Genomic DNA, 21756 nt, shown 5'->3' with positions numbered 1-21756 from the left:
GATAAATCATACTAATTGGCATATAAATTTAAAATACTGTTGCCTCATTTTTTTTTAAATTATTGTAAGATATAGGCTAATATTTGGTTGAGAGGCATGAGTCTGAAACACTTAATAGATATTCTAGTAATCAGTTACTAAGCATTCACCAAAGGGAGAATGTAGAAGTATTTATTTTGTGCAGTGCATGGAAAGGGTACATTTACTTATGTAAAGTATAAATCTATAGCTACACCCTTAATATTAGAATTCCTTACTCCACCTGTAGAAGCATTCAATTTGGGATGCTTTAAACTGGCTCTTGGTGAGTATCTCACATTATGCTCTCATGCAGACTTGCTCTTTCTTTCTGAAATTAAAGGTGTCCAAGCTGAAAGTACATGTTTGGGTTTTTTTATCCATAGACGTTAGTTACAAGATAATTGGTAGGACAAAAGATTTTATGGACAGTTTTTAGATATCCAGGGTGAAAGTACACGTGTAATTTTTTTCATAGATATCGTTTACAACATACTAGACATTTGTAAGGACAAAGGTAAAACTTTGTTGATTGTGTTTACATGTGTCTTTAAGTGTTGCCAGTCTATTCCTTTCCACCAGGACCATTACCAGGGTGGGGCAAGCGGGGAAGCTGCCCACGGCACAAAGTCATGGGAACAAAGCCCTGAGGCATGGAAAAATGAGGGGGGAAGAAGTAGGGGACGCAAATATGCTTGTTTGCCTCAGGCACCTAAATGCCTGCTTACAGTGATGCTTTCCCGTATACATGAGAAATTCTAAACTTTTGAAGAAAATACCATATAATTTCTGCAGATCATTCCATGCTGTAATTTACTGGAGCTAAGCCAAGATGGCAGTACTAAAAATGAATCCTTATTAGGCTGAAGTTTCTAGGGCTCAGGTTTTAGTCTCATTTGGAGCTAGATCTCAGGTTCAAATTTGATGGGGCTACCATCTGGGAATATTTCATCTGTAGATTCCAAGATCATCTAGTCTGACCATCTGTATAACACAGACCATAGAACTGCCTTGAAATAATTCCTGTTTGAACTAGAGTATCTAAAAGAATTGACACTGTTGGAGAATGTTTTGGATTGGAGGGTCCAAATCAGCTCCTTTAACTTTGGTAGGGAGGGAAAGGGGTTTGGTTTTAAGTCATGATTTTGGCTCCTCTTGAATTTATAGGTAACTTTTTTATGTCTGACTGGGAGCATGGTTTTTATTTTTGTATTCTCCTGGCAAATACAGGGCCTGATTCTACCCCCTTACTTAAGCTGAGTAATTACCTTACTTTCCCCTCCATGTATTAGAGACGTAGCCTGCACAATACCTTAATCCATCTAGATGCCTATCTGTGCTAATTTGCCAACATGTTTTCTTGAAGCAACACAGGGTGAAATCCTGTCCCCATTGAAGTTGATGGGAGTTTTGTCACTGACTTTAATAGGGTCAGGATTTCCTCCAGGTGATTTCTCCTATTAGATATAATTGCCTAAGAACAGACCACATATCAAAATGCTCTAACTTGTACCTATGGGTAAGTTAGAAGATGGAGCTGTGCTAAAGAGGCTACTGATAGAAGGGTAATGGCTTCCAACATCCTTAGATTTCTGAATGATCTCTCAAGCTTTGGTGTCTGGTAACTCTGTGGTAAGGTGAGCATATTGTTATGGAAGTAAAAATGAATGCTTTAAAACTCTTTATAACTCTCTGTAACTTTATAACTCTTCAGTGCTCCTGAATGCTGTCCCAAATTCCCAGTCACTCTGGCTGAGCATGAGACTGAAGTGAGTTACATTGGAGTCAGTGTATGCCCAAATTTCAGACCTCTCCTACGCGGAGCCAACTCTCCCAAAGCTCTACATTTGTTCTGCTTTGAAAGGAAGGTTAGGCTGAGAAACAGTCTTGGAGTGCATCACTAATGGGCACAACATATGCCTATAGCCAGCTGTCGCACAATTTCTGGTTGGGCAAAGGATCCAACTCCCTTATGGTCAGGTAGTCCCATGTTAATACCTCTCCTTAATTACTGAACATAATGTGGCCTTTAAAACTGCCTATTTTGGAATGTGTTTTGGAAACAACGGCTGCAGTGAATTTTGTGTGACCACATCAAGAAGTTGTTTGTTGGAAACTTGAATCATAACTTTCATCGAATGAGGAAACACTTCAACAAATGACACAAACCAAACTATTGTGTTAAAAAAAATTTCACTTCATCTTTTTTTGATGCTGACTGAGTGGATTTTTTTTATTTAACCAGTTGAGTTTTTGGCTGAAATCTCTTTAAAACTCTTTAGACTGCTGTTATGAATCTTTTCAAAGAGATCCTGCCTGAAGTCAGGGAAATTCTCTCCAGTGCCACAACGTCTGATGTCCATGCATTGCTCAGCTGCATGCTGGAGAAAGATGTTATATCCAAGGAATACCATCAGACCTTACTCCAGGAAAAAGACAGAGAAGACCTAGCAAGGAAGATATCTCTAACGCTTGTGGAAAAATGGGACTTGTGTTTGAACACCTTAGTTCCTCTCCGTTGTTTAAAACTGTACCGTAAGATGCCACAAGACATCACAGATAATGAGTCATCTCTGAACAGGGGTATAGTTGGTAAGTTTGCTTTTTATTTTACATTTATTAAACAATGCTTTTCAATATTTCTTCCCTTTACTGTATGGCTGTTTGATTTGGTACAGTGATGTAGATGTGCATAGTAACATAATAGATGTAGGACGTGGGAGAGAGACCAAAATGCCATGTGACAATAATTTGAGTTTTTAAAATAAACCCTCCCTAGGGTAGCTAAGCAGCTAACAATTTTTATAATCAAGACCTATTGAAAACTTCTCATTTGTGCCCCTTTGCAAGATCAGAGACAGTGTGCAATGGGAGTAGAAAGAAGATATTGGAGACTATGATTAGGGCCGTACTTCTCAAACTGGTCCACAGATTCTGGAGCATTTGCTGTGGTGGTCCATGGTGCCTTGGTCACATGGTGCAAGCTCCATCTCCTGTAAGTTTCTAGGTTCTTTACTGCAGAACCAGGATGCCTGTTAGGGGCAAACCTACTAACCTTCTCCAGGGACTGATGCGACCACAACTGTGGGAGGAGAGGAGTGCATAAGCACCCATGGGGCTAGAGTCAAAAAATTCATCAATTCGGCTCTGTCTACACTATGGACCTTACAGCGGCACGGCTGTACTGCCACAGCTGTGCTCCTGTTAGGTTTCCTATGTAACTGCTCTTTGCCGGTGGGAGAGAGCTCTCCTGGCAGCAGAATTAAGCCACCCGAAACGAGTGGCGTTAGCTATGTCACCAGGGGAGTGACATAGCACTTTCCACACCAGCATTTTTGCTGGAGAAACTTATGTCGGTCGGGGTGTGTTTTTTTTTCCACACCCCTGACTGACAAATGCTTTACTGACAAAAGCGGTAGTGTAGACAAAACCATCGTCAGTGAGCAGCAGGGGGAGACAAAACAAAGAGACCCAGTGGATTTGGGAAAGTTAACTAATGTGACTTTCACGGTTGACCCATCACAGAGGTGGTGTGCTGTAGGATGGTAGATAGAAGTTGCTCAGCTGCTCATTCTCCTCACCAGCAGTCCCTACTATACTAAAACTAGATAAGCCTGGTGTAAGGAATAAAGAATGATAGCATCCTGGCAAACTTCAAATGTATACAAAGGGGAAAGACAAATTCAGTTTGTAGTAGAAATATCAACTATGAGAGAACATAAAAGGAACAAACGAAGTATTTGATGGAATCAGTGCTACCACTGCTGAAAGCACCTTCATCCATGCGGAGTATAGCTGGGTAAATCATTGCCTCAGCAGGGCATCATTTTGGATACCATTTCTGAGGATGGGATAAAAGTACCAGCTGAGAACAAATTACCCGGAGGATCTGCAGTCCTCAAGAAGAAAGAGCCAATCCCTTTACTCTGACAGAATTATTATTTTACAGATTGTTCATGAGAAAGGAAATATTAGGTTAAATATATACTTATACACACAATCAGACTGAATGCAGAGGATTCACACTTGAAATGTAAAGTGCCTACAATAAATGTAAGGAAAAGGTTAGCCATTTGGGTTTCTGTTTTTTAGCACTTTAATTAATGGGTCTGCACACTTCATTCCCCAAACAATTTTCTAGCAAAGATCCTATAACTGGCCCCCAATTCTCCTGCCGAAATAATGGCACTTGAAGCTGCTGGACAAGAAAACTTTGCAGCTTCTCAACTTCTGAAAATGTCAGGCAATCTCCCCATGTTTGTTCTGACTCTTGCTTTATTGACAACCTCATTGATAGCATTTCACAACTTTCTTTTTCCTGAATGAGTGTACTATCATAGCCGGTGCATATATATTCTAGAACAATAAGCTTAATGTCTGTCCCACATGGCCTCCAGAGAAAAAGTTTCAATTTTCTGTATAGAATTATAGAAATGTAGGGTTGGAAGGGACCTCAAGAAATCCTCATGTCCAGCCCCCTTTGCTGAGGCAGGACCAAGTAAACCTCTAGATGCATTAGCTAATATTTCAAATAAAGCTCAGCTTTTATGCACTATATCTAAACTCCACATCTTCCAAATTAAGGAGTTCTGTCTTCCAGCCAGAGGCAGCAGCACCTACAGTAGTTCTCATGGGGGATCTGAATCTTGTCCTTTAGGGCTGAAAAAATAATCTTTTGATAGCTGGGTGGTCTTCTTTGTAGCCTTAGCTCTGCCTTCCAGAGCTCTAATTCAACCCGTGAGGTACAGCTACAGCATTCATTACTGTCACTATTTTACCAAAATTGGGGTGCAGATCTGCATCCTAGTTTTGGTTAAAAAAGCAAGATCCTAGTCTATTTAAGCCAAAATAATAATAATTTCCAAAGTGGGCAGCGAGCACAAGCGAAGCCAATAGAATACGTGCGGAAACAATGGCAGGTCAGATGTAAGATAGACTAGGAGAGTTAAGAACAGAATTCACAAAACCTAGTTAGAGAAGTGTTTTAGGAGCATGTCTGAAATAGAAAGTTATGGGCCCACTAATTTACCAGGGGAGTAAAAGGATCAATCAAAGAATCATAGACTTTAAGGTCAGAAGGGACCATTATGATCGTCCAGTCTGACCTCCTGCACAATGCAGGCCACGGAATCTCACCCACCTGTAACAAACCCCTAACTTATGTCTGAGCTATCGAAGTCCTCAAATCATGGTTTAAAGACTTCAAGGTGCAGAGAATCCTCCAGCAAGTGACCTGTGTTTCATGCTGCAGAGGAAAGCGAAAACCCCGCAGGGCCTCTGCCAATCTGCCCTGGGGGAAAATTCCTTCCTGACCCCAAATATGGCAATCAGCTAAACCCTGAGCATGTGGGCAAGACTCACCAGCCAGACGCCCAGGAAAGAATTCTCTGTAGTAACTCAGATCCCACCCCATCTAACATCCCATCATAGGCCATTGGGCATATCTACTGCTAGTAGTCTAAGATCAATTAATTGCCAAAATTAGGCTATCCCATCATATCATCTCCTCCATAAACTTATCAAACTTTGTTTTGAAGCCAGATATGTCTTTTGCCCCCACTGCTTCCCTTGGAAGGCTGTTCCAGAACTTCACTCCAAAATTTTTTCCAAGACCTTGCATTCAACAGATGTCAAACTAACAGGCCTGTAGTTACCCGGATAGTTTTTTTTACCTTTCTTAAAAATAGGAACTATGTTAGCAATTCTCCGGTCATACGGTACAACCCCTGAGTTTACACATTGATTAAAAGAGGATAAGGGCACAGAAGAGAAGGGGAAAAAATTATTAGACATGGAAGGAATTCCCTGCCAGATTTCAAAGATTAGGACTGTTAAAACAGGAGATGAACAGGAGTTGACCTAACTGACACTATATTGTTTTTGACATTCTTCTATTGAGCATTCCCTGTTTATTTCATAATGAAAGTAAAAGGGGACACTTATTGAAACGGAAAGGTAACAAATTTCAGAGTGATAAAAGGAATTTTTTTTAATATAAATTACCCTGTGGAATTCACTGACCAGACATTAGGGGAAAGAGCTTAGTAGGATTTAAAGAAAAGATAATTTCTTAAGGAGAAAAATATCTGCATTTACACTTGTCAGGATAAACTTATAAGGGGGAGCACTCTTTCTTTTTCAGGATGTAAGTCAACCCTTGCCCCCTTGTCCCGCACAAACACTGTTTGTGGAACAGACTTCCCCATGGACATGTCATCATGTAACTGACCACTATGGAGATCTGACTCCTTCCTCTGAAGTGCCTGGTGCTGGCCACTGTTGGACATAGGATCTTTCTAGATCTTGGGAATACCCATCACCATTGAATCCAAGTGCCTCTAGTGCTAACAGATTTATCCTCTTCCACATCTGTGAGGTATGGTTGCATTATCCCCATTTTACAAATGGAAGAATTGAGGCACAGATGATGAGCAACTTGTCTACGGTGACTTCGGAAGTTTGGAATTTAGTTCCCAGCTCTGTCACAATCTCCGGATTACCAGTTCAGTGCCTTAATCATAAAACCATCCCCAGACTGGTAGACCATTAATCTGATCTCAGCAACTCCCTTCTGCATTTTTGAGTGCATACTGCTTTGTATCAAAATAGGGCATAGGGCTTACAAACAGCAATCAATTACCATTAGCTTGAGCAGTTCATTGCCACGCTGTTTGATTATTATGCGCTTTTGTTCTCAGTTAGCCCTTGTAATAATGTTTTTCTCTCAATTTCTAGTGTCTGCCCAGCAGTTCTCTTTTCTGTGGCTTCCTGTGTAAGGGACTTCTCTCTTTATCTCCCATCCACACAGGCATAGCTATAAAATATGAAAATAGCTGTATTTGGGGAAGTTGTAGCAGCAGGGTATGGTTGCACTGAGATGTTTATCTCCTTCCAAAGCTGATAGAACAGAAGCATGTAGGAAGCTGCTGGCCTGTCCCCTATCCCTAGCTTGTCACACTGTGCCCAGAGTTTTTCAAGCCCTTGCCTAAGGGCCTGGTTTATTAATTCGAATACAAAACTGGCAACCAAAGTAGGCTGCAGGGACCCCCAGCAGCCTTTCCCTCTGCTCCAGGGACTTCTGCAGGAGTCCACTTGCTTCCTGTGGCTTCTCTACAACTGCAGTTTCTCAGTCCTGTATAGAAAACACCCTGATGAGAAGGGGCAAGTCTGACACTCAAACATGGCTGCCCCAGGCCCTTAAAGGGGCAGATCATCCTGTTACATCTGTGTCTAACACATCTGTGCTCAGAGAGCCGGAAAAAAAGGCTTAGTTTGATTGGAAAGTGGGAGATACTTCTAGGCATCTGGTTGAGGTCCACAGCAGCTGACACAACTGTTACAGGGCAATATGATATGGGCTCACCAAACTGCCCTGGGGCTGGGACTCTCCGGAAGTAGGAGTCCTGGTAACCCTGAAAGCTGCTCTGGGTTGGCTCTAGTTTCAAGTGGGGGAGCTGCTAGGGTTGGGTGCCTGAAAGGGGTAGCTGACTGGTCAAGTGAGGGAAAGGCTGTCAGATCCCGCAGCTGCATGGATGGTAAAGGAGATGCTGAGGGCAGGGGAACTGGTGCTGCAAATCCAAGGCTGGCCCCATCTCTCTGCTTTTAATATTCTGTGTGGTGCGGTAAGTCTTCCTCCCTGATGTATCTAGTTGGCCTGCCCTGGGAATCTAAAATTTACTGTACTTGCCAGTTTGGGAGCATGCATTCAAATCAATAAAGGAATATAGTCATCTTAAAAAATGACATTACTCCCTGAAAATTTACATGTTCCAGATTCTATTCTAGTATTGTAACATTAGATGGAGAAAAAAATTATGCACTGGTACTTTTAAGGATTGTCAGTTTCCCATCTGGGTGGGTCTTTCACACAGAACAGGAAACAAAACAATTAAGGAAATAGGAAAACACAATTGCAAAAATCACGCAGCACCACAGAGGTACCATGGGACTGTTGTAGGTCCTTGTCAAGGTTCCTCCCCCACTCTGAACTCTAGGGTACAGATGTGGGGACCTGCATGAAAAACCTCCTAAGCTTATCTTTACCAGCTTAGGTCAAAAGTTCCCCAAGGTACAAAATATTACACCCGTTATCCTTGGACTGGCCGCTACCACCACCAAACTAATACTGGTTACTGGGGAAGAGCTGTTTGGACGCGTCCTTCCCCCCAAAATACTTCCCAAAACCTTGCACCCCACTTCCTGGACAAGGTTTGGTAAAAAGCCTCACCAATTTGCCTAGGTGACTACAGACCCAGACCCTTGGATCTTAAGAACAATGAACAATCCTCCCAACACTTGCACCCCCCCTTTCCTGGGAAATGTTGGATAAAAAGCCTCACCAATTTGCATAGGTGACCACAGACCCAAACCCTTGGATCTGAGAACAATGAAAAGGCATTCAGTTTTCTTACAAGAAGACTTTTAATAAAAATAGAAGTAAATAGAAATAAAGAAATCCCCCTGTAAAATCAGGATGGTAGATATCTTACAGGGTAATTAGATTCAAAAACATAGAGAACCCCTCTAGGCAAAACCTTAAGTTACAAAAAAGATACACAGACAGAAATAGTTATTCTATTCAGCACAATTCTTTTCTCAGCCAATTAAAGAAATCATAATCTAACACATACCTAGCTAGATTACTTACTAAAAGTTCTAAGACTCCATTTCTGTTCTGTCCCTGGCCAAGACGACTACAGACAGACACAGACCCTTTGTTTCTCTCCCTCCTCCCAGCTTTTGAAAGTATCTTGTCTCCTCATTGGTCATTTTGGTCAGGTGCCAGCGAGGTTACCTTTAGCTTCTTAACCCTTTACAGGTGAGAGGAGCTTTCCCCTGGCCAGGAGGGATTTCAAAGGGGTTTACCCTTCCCTTTATATTTATGACACGCCCCCCAAATCTCAGCTAGGGTGAAACACTGGCTGGGATTTCTTCCTGGAGCTCTAGGAAAACAGAGTTAATAGGACACATGCATCTCTAAATATACTACCAAGTACATAAAGACTAACAATATTTTCCACATCTCAAGGACGATTTTAACCAGTTGATTCTGGGAAACTTTCACGGGAGAGTGCATCAGCCACTTTGTTAGAAGCTCCTGAGATGTGTTGGATGTCGAAATCAAAATCTTGGAGAGCTAAACTCCACCGAAGAAGTTTTTTGTTAGTTTCTTTGACGGTGTGAAGCCACTTTAGTGCAGCATGGTCGGTTTGCAGGTGGAAACGCCGTCCCCAAACATATGGGCGTAGCTTTTCCAGAGCGTAGACAATGGCATAACATTCTTTTTCAGTGACTGACCAGTTGCTTTCCCTCTCAGACAGTTTTTTGCTGAGAAACACTACAGGGTGGAATTCTTGATCAGGTCCTTTCTGCATTAAAACTGCTCCCACACCACACTCGGATGCATCTGTGGTTACTAGGAACGGTTTGTCAAAGTCTGGGGCCCTTAGTACAGGGTCAGACATGAGTGTCGCTTTAAGCTTGTTAAAGGCCTTCTGACACTTTCCGGTCCACTGAACAGCATTTGGCTGTTTCTTTTTGGTTAGGTCTGTCAGTGGGGCAGCGATTTGGCTGTAGTGCGGTACAAATCGTCTGTAATAACCGGCCAAGCCTAAGAAGGATTGAACCTGTTTCTTTGACTTTGGGACAGGCCACTTTTGGATAGCATCCACTTTGGCCTGTAGGGGGCTGATAGTTCCTTGACCCACCTGGTGTCCAAGGTAAGTCACTCTGTTTAGGCCTATTTGACACTTCTTAGCCTTAACAGTTAGTCCTGCCTCCCTTATGCGCTCAAGGACTTTTTGTAGATGTTCCAGGTGGTCTGCCCTGGAATCCGAAAATATGGCCACATCGTCAAGGTAGGCGACTGCATATTCTCCTAATCCCGCTAGGAGACCATCTACAAGTCTTTGGAAAGTGGCGGGTGCATTTCGCAGCCCGAAAGGGAGTACATTAAATTCATACAGCCTGAGATGTGTGATGAAGGCTGACCTTTCCTTGGCAGATTCATCTAGCGGTACCTGCCAGTACCCCTTGGTTAAGTCCAAGGTAGAGATGAACTGGGCCCGTCCCAGTTTCTCTAATAGTTCATCTGTGCGTGGCATGGGATAGTTGTCTGGGCGAGTTACAGCATTTAGCTCACAGTAGTCCACGCCAAAACGTATTTCCCCATCTGGTTTGGGAACTAGAACCACTGGAGATGCCCATGCACTTTCAGAGGGGCGGATTACACCCATCTGTAACATATCCTGGATCTCCCGTTCTATAGCAGTTTTAGCTTGAGGAGACACCCGGTAAGGTTGGACCCTAATTGGGTGAGCATTACCTGTGTCAATGGAGTGGTATGCCCGTTCAGTCAGTCCTGGGGTAGCTGAGAACGTTGGCGCGTAGCTAGTGCACAGCTCCTGGATCTGCTGTCGCTGCATACGCCCAAGGGTCATGGAGAGGTTCACCTCTTCCACACCACCAGCACATTTCCCTTCGTAGTAAACACCTTCAGGCCACTTAGCGTCGTCTCCTCCCTGGGCTGTAAACTGACAAACCTTTAATTCTCTGGAATAAAAGGGCTTTAGAGAATTAATATGGTACACCTTAGGCTTTCGGTTGGAGGTGGGGAATGCTATGAGATAATTAACAGCTCCCAGGCGCTCCTGGACCGTGAATGGCCCTTCCCACGATGCTTCCATTTTATGGGCCTGGAGCGCCTTTAAGACCATGACCTGGTCTCCTACTTTGAAGGAACGCTCTCTGGCATGTTTATCATACCAGGCTTTTTGCTCTTTTTGAGCATCCTGTAAGTTTTCTCTAGCAAGGGCTAAAGAGGTTCGGAGGGTGTTTTGTAGGTTGGTTACAAAGTCCAGAATGTTAGTTCCTGGAGAAGGTGTAAATCCCTCCCATTGCTGCTTCACCAACTGCAATGGCCCCTTAACCTCACGGCCATATACAAGTTCAAATGGGGAAAACCCTAAACTGGGATGTGGTACAGCTCTGTAGGCAAAGAGCAACTGCTGCAATACTAGGTCCCAATCATTGGAGTGCTCATTTACGAATTTATGTATCATGGCCCCCAAAGTTCCATTAAACTCCTCCACCATGCCATTTGTTTGATGGTGGTAAGGAGTGGCAACCAAGTGATTTACCCCATGAGCTTCCCAAAGGTTTTTCATAGTTCCTGCCAGGAAATTAGTCCCTGCATCTGTGAGGATGTCGGAGGGCCAACCTACCCTGGTAAAAATGTCTGCTAGTGCCTGACACACACTTTTAGCCCTGGTGTTGCTTAGAGCTACTGCTTCCGGCCATTGGGTGGCAAAATCCATGAAAGTCAGTATGTACTGCTTTCCTCTGGGTGTCTTTTTCAGAAAAGGACCCAGAATATCCACAGCTACTCGCTGAAATGGAACTTCAATGATGGGGAGTGGCTGGAGAGGGGCTTTGACCTGGTCTTGGGGTTTTCCCACTCTTTGGCACACCTCACAAGACTGGACATAGGTAGAAACATCCTTGCCCATTCCCTCCCAGTGGAATGATCCCCCCAAACGGTCTTTGGTCCTGTTCACCCCAGCATGGCCACTAGGGTGATCATGGGCTAAGCTCAAGAGCTTGGCCCGGTATTTAGTTGGAACTACCAACTGTCTCTGAGGATGCCAGTCTTCCTGGTGTCCACCAGAAAGAGTTTCCTTGTATAAAAGTCCTCTTTCTACAACAAACCTGGATCGATTAGAAGAGCTGAGAGGTGGTGGGTTGCTCCGTGCCGCCGTCCAAGCTCTCTGGAGGCTTTCATCTGCTTCCTGTTCGGTCTGGAACTGTTCCCTTGATGCTGGAGACATCAGTTCCTCATTGGATTGTGGACCTAGGCTTGGTCCCTCTGGAAGCGATATAGGGGATGGAGCTGTTTCTGTTGACTGTGAACCGCTCTCCGCTGGTGCACTATGTTGGGATTCAGGCTCCGGCTGAGCCTCTTGTGTAGGGTTATCGGCTGCTGCCAGTTCAGGTTCGGTGGGGCCCTCTGGTGTTGAGGTTGCAAGTACTGGATTCAGTGCTGGCATGGGGTCTGGTGTTGGTTGTTTGGCTGGTTCCGGTTCTGGGACTGGTTCCGTCTGGGTCTCTGGGATTGGATCCACTACTGCTGTTGCAGACATTGGCCTGGGGTCCGGGTCCATCACCTCTGACTGGGTCCTGATAGAAGTTTCCGGAACAGAGCTAGGCCTCACGGCTTGTTTAGCCTGGCTGCGGGTGACCATTCCCACCCTCTTGGCCTGCTTCACATGATTGGCCAAGTCTTCCCCCAACAGCATGGGGATGGGATAATCATCATAGACTGCAAAAGTCCACATTCCTGACCAGCCCTTGTACTGGATAGGCAACTTGGCTGTAGGCAAATTGAAAGAGTTGGACTTGAAGGGTTGAATCGTCACTTGGATCTCTGGGTTGATTAAATTGGGGTCCACTAAGGAAGCATGGATAGCTGACACTTGTGCTCCGGTGTCCCTCCACGCGGTGACCTTCTTCCCGCCCACACTCACAGTTTCCCTCCGCTCCAAGGGTATCTGGGAGGTATCTGGGCCTGTGGACCTCTGGTGTGATTCTGGTGCAATGAACTGTAATCTGTTGGGGTTCTTGGGGCAGTTGGCCTTTACATGCCCCAGCTCGTTACACTTAAAACATCGTCCAGCTGACGGGTCACTGGGGCGAGGAGGGTTGCTGGAGAACGGGGTGGTGGGACGATAAGGGGTCTGGAGGGTTCTTTGGGAGGTAGGTGGGGCTTTGGGCGGCCCCCGGTAATAGGGTGTGGTCTGGGGTGGTCCCTTCTGGTCTCCGCTCCAACTGCGACCAGTTTTCTTCTTCTCTGCCACCTCCACCCATCTGGCTCCAATCTCTCCTGCCTCAATTACAGTTTTGGGTTTCCCATCTAGGATGTATCTTTCTATTTCCTCAGGAACACCCTCTAAGAATTGTTCCATTTGCATTAGGAAGGGCAAATTTACTGGAGATTCAACACTTGCTCCTGATATCCAGGCATCCCAATGTTTTACAATGTGGTAGGCATGTCGGGTAAATGACATGTCTGGTTTCCACCTTAGGGCTCTGAACCTCCGACGAGACTGCTCGGGTGTTATCCCCATTCTGACTCTCGCCTTGGATTTAAACAGTTCATACTTGTTCATGTGTTCTTTAGGCATTTCAGCTGCCACCTCAGCTAAGGGTCCACTGAGCTGCGGCCTCAGCTCTACCATGTATTGGTCAGTAGAGATGTTGTACCCAAGGCAGGCCCTTTCGAAGTTTTCTAAGAAGGCCTCAGTATCATCACCTGCCTTGTAGGTGGGGAACTTTCTGGGATGGGAAGTGGTACCTGGAGAAGGATTGCTAGGGTTTGTTGGTATATTCTGCTGGGCCTTTATCCTCTCCATCTCCTCCACATGCTTCCTCTCTTTTTCCTTCTCCTCCTCCACATGCTTCCTCTCTTTTTCGCTCTCCTCCTCCACATGCTTCCTTGCCTCCATTTCCCTCTTGTGGGCAGCCTCTTGGTGTTGTTCTGCCTCCCTTGCTTGTTCCTTCTTCAGCTGCATGAGTTCTATCTGTCTTTCATGTTCCCTTTGTTTTTCCTCAGCCTGAAATTTGGCTAATTCCAGCTGTAGTCGAGCTGAGGATTTGGCCATTCTCACCTCTCTGTTTTTAACTAACTTTACACCCGAGGTTTAGAAATAAACAAACAAAACTTGGCTGTAAAATTTTGCTGTGCTGGAATAGAATACCTATTCTCTGATAGTGATTGTCAGCCTACAGAAAAAGACAATTCCCTTGTCTCTGCTCTGGGCCCAAATTAAAGCAAAAAACCTCCAACTACTTGGAAACCTGCTTACCCAGCCCAAAGAAAAAAAAAATTTCTTTTCAAACCTGTGCTCCTTGTAAAACAAAAAAAAACAAAAAAAAATCAAAATCCTAAAAAAAACCCTGCCACTTTTGTCTCCAGGCAAATGGGTAGAGCACACCCCCCCTATTTACTTTTAGGAAGAAAAGAAAAAAAAACCTCTGGGTTGGAAGACTGTGAATTTCCCTGCAGGAGTTAAGTACCCTGCCTCCAGGCAAAGAAAACCTGCAATTCACAAGATAATCCCCTTTTGTCTCTGCTTGGCCACAAAGCAGAGAGAAACCAAGCTGCTTTCAGTTTCAAAGCTGCTTTCTGAACTCTGAACTCTAGGGTACAGATGTGGGGACCTGCATGAAAAACCTCCTAAGCTTATCTTTACCAGCTTAGGTCAAAAGTTCCCCAAGGTACAAAATATTACACCCGTTATCCTTGGACTGGCCGCTACCACCACCAAACTAATACTGGTTACTGGGGAAGAGCTGTTTGGACGCGTCCTTCCCCCCAAAATACTTCCCAAAACCTTGCACCCCACTTCCTGGACAAGGTTTGGTAAAAAGCCTCACCAATTTGCCTAGGTGACTACAGACCCAGACCCTTGGATCTTAAGAACAATGAACAATCCTCCCAACACTTGCACCCCCCCTTTCCTGGGAAATGTTGGATAAAAAGCCTCACCAATTTGCATAGGTGACCACAGACCCAAACCCTTGGATCTGAGAACAATGAAAAGGCATTCAGTTTTCTTACAAGAAGACTTTTAATAAAAATAGAAGTAAATAGAAATAAAGAAATCCCCCTGTAAAATCAGGATGGTAGATATCTTACAGGGTAATTAGATTCAAAAACATAGAGAACCCCTCTAGGCAAAACCTTAAGTTACAAAAAAGATACACAGACAGAAATAGTTATTCTATTCAGCACAATTCTTTTCTCAGCCAATTAAAGAAATCATAATCTAACACATACCTAACTAGATTACTTACTAAAAGTTCTAAGACTCCATTCCTGTTCTGTCCCTGGCCAAGACGACTACAGACAGACACAGACCCTTTGTTTCTCTCCCTCCTCCCAGCTTTTGAAAGTATCTTGTCTCCTCATTGGTCATTTTGGTCAGGTGCCAGCGAGGTTACCTTTAGCTTCTTAACCCTTTACAGGTGAGAGGAGCTTTCCCCTGGCCAGGAGGGATTTCAAAGGGGTTTACCCTTCCCTTTATATTTATGACAGTCCTGAAACCACCTTTAACTCTTTAAACTGACTAGATTTCAAGACTGTGTCCCTCAAACCTGATTGTTGTGTATTTTTGCCTTCCAGTGGCTGTGATGAGCCTGAAATCCAGTAGATACAAGTAGATTCATAGATTCATAGATATTTAGGTCAAAAGGGACCATTATGATCATCTAGTCTGACCTCCTGCACAACGCAGGCCACAGAATTTCACCCACCACTCCTGCAAAAAACCTCACACCTATATCTCTGCTATTGAAGTCCTCAAATCATAGTTTAAAGACTTCAAGGAGCAGAGAATCCTCCAGCAAGTGACCCGTGCCCCATGCTACAGAGGAAGGCGAAAAGCCTCCAGGGCCTCTTCCAATCTGCCCTGGAGGAAAATTCATTCCCGACCCCAAATATGGCGATCAGCTAAACCCTGAGCATATGGGAAAGATTCATCAGCCACATACTACAGAAAATTCTTTCCTGGGTAACTCAGATCCTACCCCATCTAATATCCCATCACAGGCCATTGGGCCTATTTACCATGAATATTTAATTACCAAAACCATGTTATCCCATCATACCATCTCCTCCATAAACTGATCGAGTTTAATCTTAAAGCCAGATAGATCTTTTGCCCCCACTGCTTCTCTTGGAAGGCTATTCCAAAACTTCACTCCTCTGATGGTTAGAAACCTTTGTCTAATTTCTAGTCTACATTTCCTGGTGGCCAGTTTATATCCATTTGTTCTTGTGTCCACATTGGTACTGAGCTTAAATAATTCCTCTCCCTCTCTGGTATTTATCCCTCTGATATATTTATAGAGAGCAATCATATCTCCCCTCAACCTTCTTTTAGTTAGGCTAAACAAGCCAAGCTCCTTGAGTCTCCTTTCATAAGACAAGTTTTCCATTCCTCGGATCATCCTAGCAGCCCTTCTCTGTACCTGTTCCAGTTTGAAATCATCCTTCTTAAACATGGGAGATCAGAACTGCACACAGTATTCCAGGTGAGGTCTCACCAGTGCCTTGTATAACGGTACTAAAACCTCCTTATCCCTACTGGAAATACCTCTCCTGATGCATCCCAAGACCGCATTAGCTTTTTTCACAGCCATATCACATTGGCAGCTCATAGTCATCCTATGATCAACCAATACTCCAAGGTCCTTCTCCTCCTCCGTTATTTCTAATTGATGCGTCCCTGGCTTATAACTAAAATTCTTGTTATTAATCCCTAAATGCATGACATTACACTTCTCACTATTAAATTTCATCCTATTACTATTACTCCAGTTTACAAGGTCATCCAGATCCTCCTGTAGGATATCCCAGTCCTTCTCTAAATTGGCAATACCTCCCAGCTTTGTATCATCTGCAAACTTTATTAGCATACTCCCACTTTTTGTGCCGAGGTCAGTAATAAAAAGATTAAATAAGATTGGTCCCAAAACTGATCCTTGAGGAACTCCACTGGTAACCTCCCTCCAGCCTGACAGTTCACCTTTCAGTAGGACCGGTTGTAGTCTCCCCTTTAACCAATTCCTTATCCACTTTTCAATTTTCCTATTGATCCCCATCTTATCCAATTTAACTAATAATTCCCCATGTGGCACAATATCAAATGCCTTACTGAAATCTAGGTAAATTAGATCCACTGCGTTTCTTTTGTCTAAAAAATCTGTTACTTTCTCAAAGAAGGAGATCGGGCTGGTTTGGCATGATCTACCTTTTGTAAAACCATGTTGTATTTTGTCCCATTTACCAATGACTTCAATGTCCTTAACTACCTTCTCCTTCAAAAATTTTTCCAAGACCTTGCATACTACAGATGTCAAACTAACAGGCCTATAATTACCAGGATCACTTTTTTTCCCTTTCTTAAAAATAGGAACTATGTTAGCAATTCTCCAATCATACGGTACAACCCCTGAGTTTTCAGATTCATTAAAAATTCTTGCTAATGGGCTTGCAATTTCATGTGCCAATTCCTTTAATATTCTTGGATGAAGATTATCTGGGCCCCCTGATTTAGTCCCATTAAGCTGTTTGAGTTTCGCTTCTACCTCAAATATGGTAATGTCTACCTCCATATCCTCATTCCCATTTGTCATGCTACCATTATCCCTAAGATCCTCTTTAGTCTTATTAAAGACTGAGGCAAAGTATTTGTTTAGATATTGGGCCATGCCTAGATTATCCTTGACCTCCAATCAATCCTCAGAGCTTAGCGGTCCCACTTCTAGTTTCTTTGTTTTCTTCTTAGTTATATGGCTATAGAACCTTTTACTATTGGTTTTAATTCCCTTTGCAAGGTCCAACTCTACTTGACTTTTAGCCTGTCTCACTTTATCCCTACATATTCTGACCTCAATAAGGTAGCTTTCCTTGCTGATTCCTCCCTTCTTCCACTCCCTGTATGCTTTCTGCTTTTTCTTAATCACCTCTCTGAGACACTTGCTCATCCATCTTGGTCTACAACTCCTGCCTATGAATTTTTTTCCCTTTTTTGGGATGCAGGCTTCCGATAGCTTCTGCAGCTTTGATTTAAAATAATCCCAGGCCTCCTCTACCTTTAGATCCATAAATTCTTCAGTCCAATCCACTTCCCTAACTAATTTCCTTAATTTTTGAAAGTCGGCCCTTTTGAAATCAAAAACCCAAATTGCAGATTTATTTTTGTTAATCCTTCCGTTCAGTTTAAACTGAATTAGCTCATGATCACTTGAGCCAAGATTATCCCCTACAACCATTTCTTCTATGAGGTCCTCACTACTCACCAAAACCAAATCTAAAATGGCATCCCCTCTAGTCGGTTCAGCAACTACTTGATGAAAGAATCCATCAGCTATCACATCTAGGAAAATCTGAGCCCTATTATTATTACTAGCACTTGTCCTCCAGTCTATATCTGAGAAGTTAAAGTCTCCCATGATCACACAGTTTCCATTAGTATTTACTTTATTAAAAACATTAAAAAGGGCTCTATCCATATCCAGATTAGTTCCCGGAGGTGTATAGCACACCCCAAGCACTATCCCAGGGGAGGCTCTAATAGTTTTCTTCCCCAATGTAATTTTTGCCCAGGCGGACTCTGTCTTATCCATTTCATTGCTTCTTATTTCTTTACATTCTACCTCATCATTGATATACGATGCTACTCCACCACCTTTACCTTTATTTCGGTCTTTCCTAAACAACACAGACCCTTCAATACCCGTACTCCAGTCATGACGACTATTCCACCAGGTTTCTGTTATCCCTGTAATATCCGGTTTCACTTCCTGCACCAGTAGCTCTAGTTCCTCCATTTTGTTACCCAGGCTCCTCGCATTGGTGAACAAACATCTTAATTTTTGCTGTTTGGCCTCACTCACATTCTGTACCCTCTTAGGCAAGGTCATTCTACAGCCAGTATCACCGATTAGATTGGTATCTACACTGCCCTTCCTCCTACCCACGGCTGTATCCTCTCTTACTTTGTTTTCTTTCCTCTTAATACCCCTGGATGTAATTGCATCATATTCCAACAGGTGTATGTTTAGATAATACAAATTCTAAATCCTACAGCTATCATATAGCATGCATGGTTCATACATGGTATAATACTTGTACATGTTTCTGGGCTGTTAGCAGGAGACGCTTTTGCTGGGGAATGACTCTAAACAGACTGGCAGCATGCCTGGTTTTTAAAATACTTTCACTTTTGTTTGACGTTGTTGTCACCATTTGGTGAGATGCAAGGTAAGGAGGCTCCCCGAGCTGCTTAATTTATTCTTATTGATTCACTGTTTGAAATAATGCAACTTTGGGACAGAGTTGAATTGAATAGGATTGTAACTGGGCTCTGACTTCTTCGGAAACTGGTTAAGAAAAGTTTATTTGCCCATTAGGGGTCACTTCTGCCTACTGTTACTTATAAATCTGTGTTTGTAAGATTGATATGTTACAGGCTTTCCCCATCCCATGTTCTTTTTTTGGAGAGGAATGGAAGAGAATAAGGGAGGAGAGAATATATTGCGGGTGTTGGTCACAGGTTTTCATGCTGTGATCTGTGCTAGAAGGGGACTTCCTCTTGCTTTTCTCTCTGGGATTCCCCACACTGGTTTAACTCCAGCCTCCTTCCTTCTGCTATTATTTATTTGCCCACAAAGATTTTTCTCTTCTACTTACTTTCATTCTGCACAAGCACCAGCTAATGGTAGCAACTCTGGATTCTGCCCCTGGGAAAGAAGCACAGAGTGAGCAAACAGGAACTGGACAGTTTCTGCAGGTTAGTTTCTCCTTGACTCCTTAGTTCAATGCTGTTGCCCTGACAGAGGGTGGTGCATCTAGGTTTTGCGGAAAGGCTAGACTCTTCGCTGTATGTATCCTTGTGGATATTGCTTGAAAAGTTCGTAGAGAACAGCAGGTGAAGCTGCATTTGCCTATGGGGAGCTCCTGGAGTTAGTCATGCCTCCGGCTTTGTGGTTAGTGATTTTTGCCAGATGGAAAACTTGCTAGAACGTTTCTTGTAAATTTTTGGGGGTACGGATAAGAGGGTACTAGGAAATCTTACAGAATTTTTGGGAAAAATTAATTTTGAAAGTAAAAGTAGCAGTTCCAGGAAGGCTTCTTTACAGGCAATTTCTAAGGATATGGCTTGTGGGATTAACCCTTGTGTTTCTAGTAGGTGTGACTGGAGGACTGCGATTCTGCCAGGTTCTGTCTTCAAGGGCCAATGCAGGCTGCTGCCAAGAGGCTGGGCTTTCTCGGTGGTATAAGGTGTCTTTTACTGCGCCTGCTAAATGAACTTTTACAGTGTTGCTGTATTAATCTCCTGGCAACAAGAAAACTTTGAACAATAAGAACGTAGAGGAGCCAGAATTCTATTCCCAGATGACACAGTGACTCTAAGTAACACATTGCAGGGGTGGGGGGAGGAATAACTTCATGTCTGTGCCTGAGTTTAACCAAGATGAAGCTAGTAGCAATTCCTACCTCACAGTATTGGTGGTGGTGATACTAGCCTCATCGTAAAGCACAAAGTTCCTTGCATGGAGGTTCCTAAAGAAGGATAAAGTGTAAATTACATCCCCATAGACATCCTCCTAAGGGAGAATGTGACAGGATACAGAGCAGTCCTCAACCTCAGCCACACCGAGTCCACTTCCTCTGGAGTTACAAAAGCCATCTAATAATGCATAGGTTGCAGCAGGCCATCAGAATGGGATGGCAATCTGCCTCCTTCCAGTGCTCCCTTTGTTATGGGTTGCTAGCTAAGCATTCTCATCTCTAAACCTACATGACCTACAACGGAAAGGAGATGACAGAAAGAGACGTCTTGATGTCTTAAGTGTTCAGTGTATAACTTGTGAGTGTTGATGGCTCAGAAACATTCTAGATATAGTGCAGCCAGACTGAGGATCAGCAAGTGCAGTTAACATCTGGATTGGAGCCTGGTCAGTATTGTGTATGGGGTGCCTACACACGTCTATGAATCTTGCTTTGACTTGAATCACCTTCTCACCCTGCATTGTTTGAGTATCAAACATTTCTACAAGCAAAGCTTGCTTCATAGAATCATAGTATAGCAGGGTTGAAAGGGACCTCAGGAGGTCATCTAGTCAAACCGCCTGCTCAAAGCAGGACCAATCCCCAACTAAATCATCCCAGCCAGGGCTTTGTCAAGCCTGTCCTTAAAAAATTCTAAAGAAGGAGATTCCACCACCTCCTTAGGTAACGCATTCCAGTGCTTCACCACCCTCCTAGTGAAAAAGTTTTTCCTAACATCCAACCTAAACCTCCCCCACTGCAACTTGAGACCATTACTCCTCGTTCTGTCATCTGGTACCACTGAGAACAGTCTAGATCCATCCTCTTTGGAACCCCCTTTCAGGTAGTTGAAAGCAGCTATCAAATCCCCCCTCATTCTTCTCTTCCACAGACTAAACAATCCCAGTTCCCTCAGCCTCTCCTCATAAGTCATGTGTTCCAGATCCCTCATCATTTTTGTTGCCCTCTGCTAGACTCTTTCCAATATTTCCACGTCCTTCTTGTAGTGTGGGGCCCCAAACTAGACACAGTACTCCAGATGAGGCCTCACCAATGTCGAATAGAGGGGAACGATCACGTCCCTCGATCTTCTGGCAATGCCCCTACTTATACATCCCAAAATGCCATTGGCCTTCTTGCCTTCATGCAAGCATCAGCTAAAAGCACAATTCATACAATTGAAGTGATCAGTCAAAGTTTGAATGGCAAATTCCAAATGATTAATAATTTCCCTGAACAATGTGCAAATAATCTGTGGCTCAAATATATTAAACTATTAGGTTTTCAATAGCAAAGGTAAAAATCATGATCTGATTGCCCAAAATTTGTTTAGAAAGAAATCAGTGCATTAGATAAACTGTTAACAAATAGCTTACCCAGCTTTAGCGTTGACTTCCACTAAATGTTAATGGCTTATGACAAGGCAACACTTAAAGTATCAGCAGTGAAGGGGTTAATCTGTATAGCTAACTAATTCAAGTTTTAGTTTGAATTTGTGCCAGTCTCTTTTTTTCAGACAATTTCCTTTGCTGCTTTTTTCATGTTTTCATATCCGTTTTTTGATCCTGTCCTGCACGGAGGGCCTAAGGTTCTTGTTTGCCGATTAATGGCATAAGATAGCACAA

At 43.4% G+C, this 21756-nt stretch overlaps 1 protein-coding gene across 3 annotated transcripts in view; it reads left to right on the top strand.

Moving 5' to 3' along the window:
- Positions 1–2309: 2309 nt before the first annotated feature.
- The window catches only part of CIITA (class II major histocompatibility complex transactivator), a 76968-nt gene continuing 57521 nt past the window's right edge, over positions 2310–21756 (top strand). For all 3 annotated transcript variants that reach the window (XM_073362462.1, XM_073362463.1, XM_073362461.1), the window contains exon 1: positions 2310–2610. In XM_073362462.1, the coding sequence (XP_073218563.1) occupies positions 2310–2610 (301 nt within the window). The remainder of the gene's footprint in view (positions 2611–21756) is intronic.

The sequence above is a fragment of the Lepidochelys kempii genome, chromosome 10 (assembly GCF_965140265.1).
Source record: "Lepidochelys kempii isolate rLepKem1 chromosome 10, rLepKem1.hap2, whole genome shotgun sequence".
NCBI lineage: Eukaryota > Metazoa > Chordata > Testudines > Cheloniidae > Lepidochelys > Lepidochelys kempii.
The sequence above is the reverse complement of the archived record's forward strand: the minus strand, read 5'-3'. Positions and strand labels throughout refer to the sequence as shown.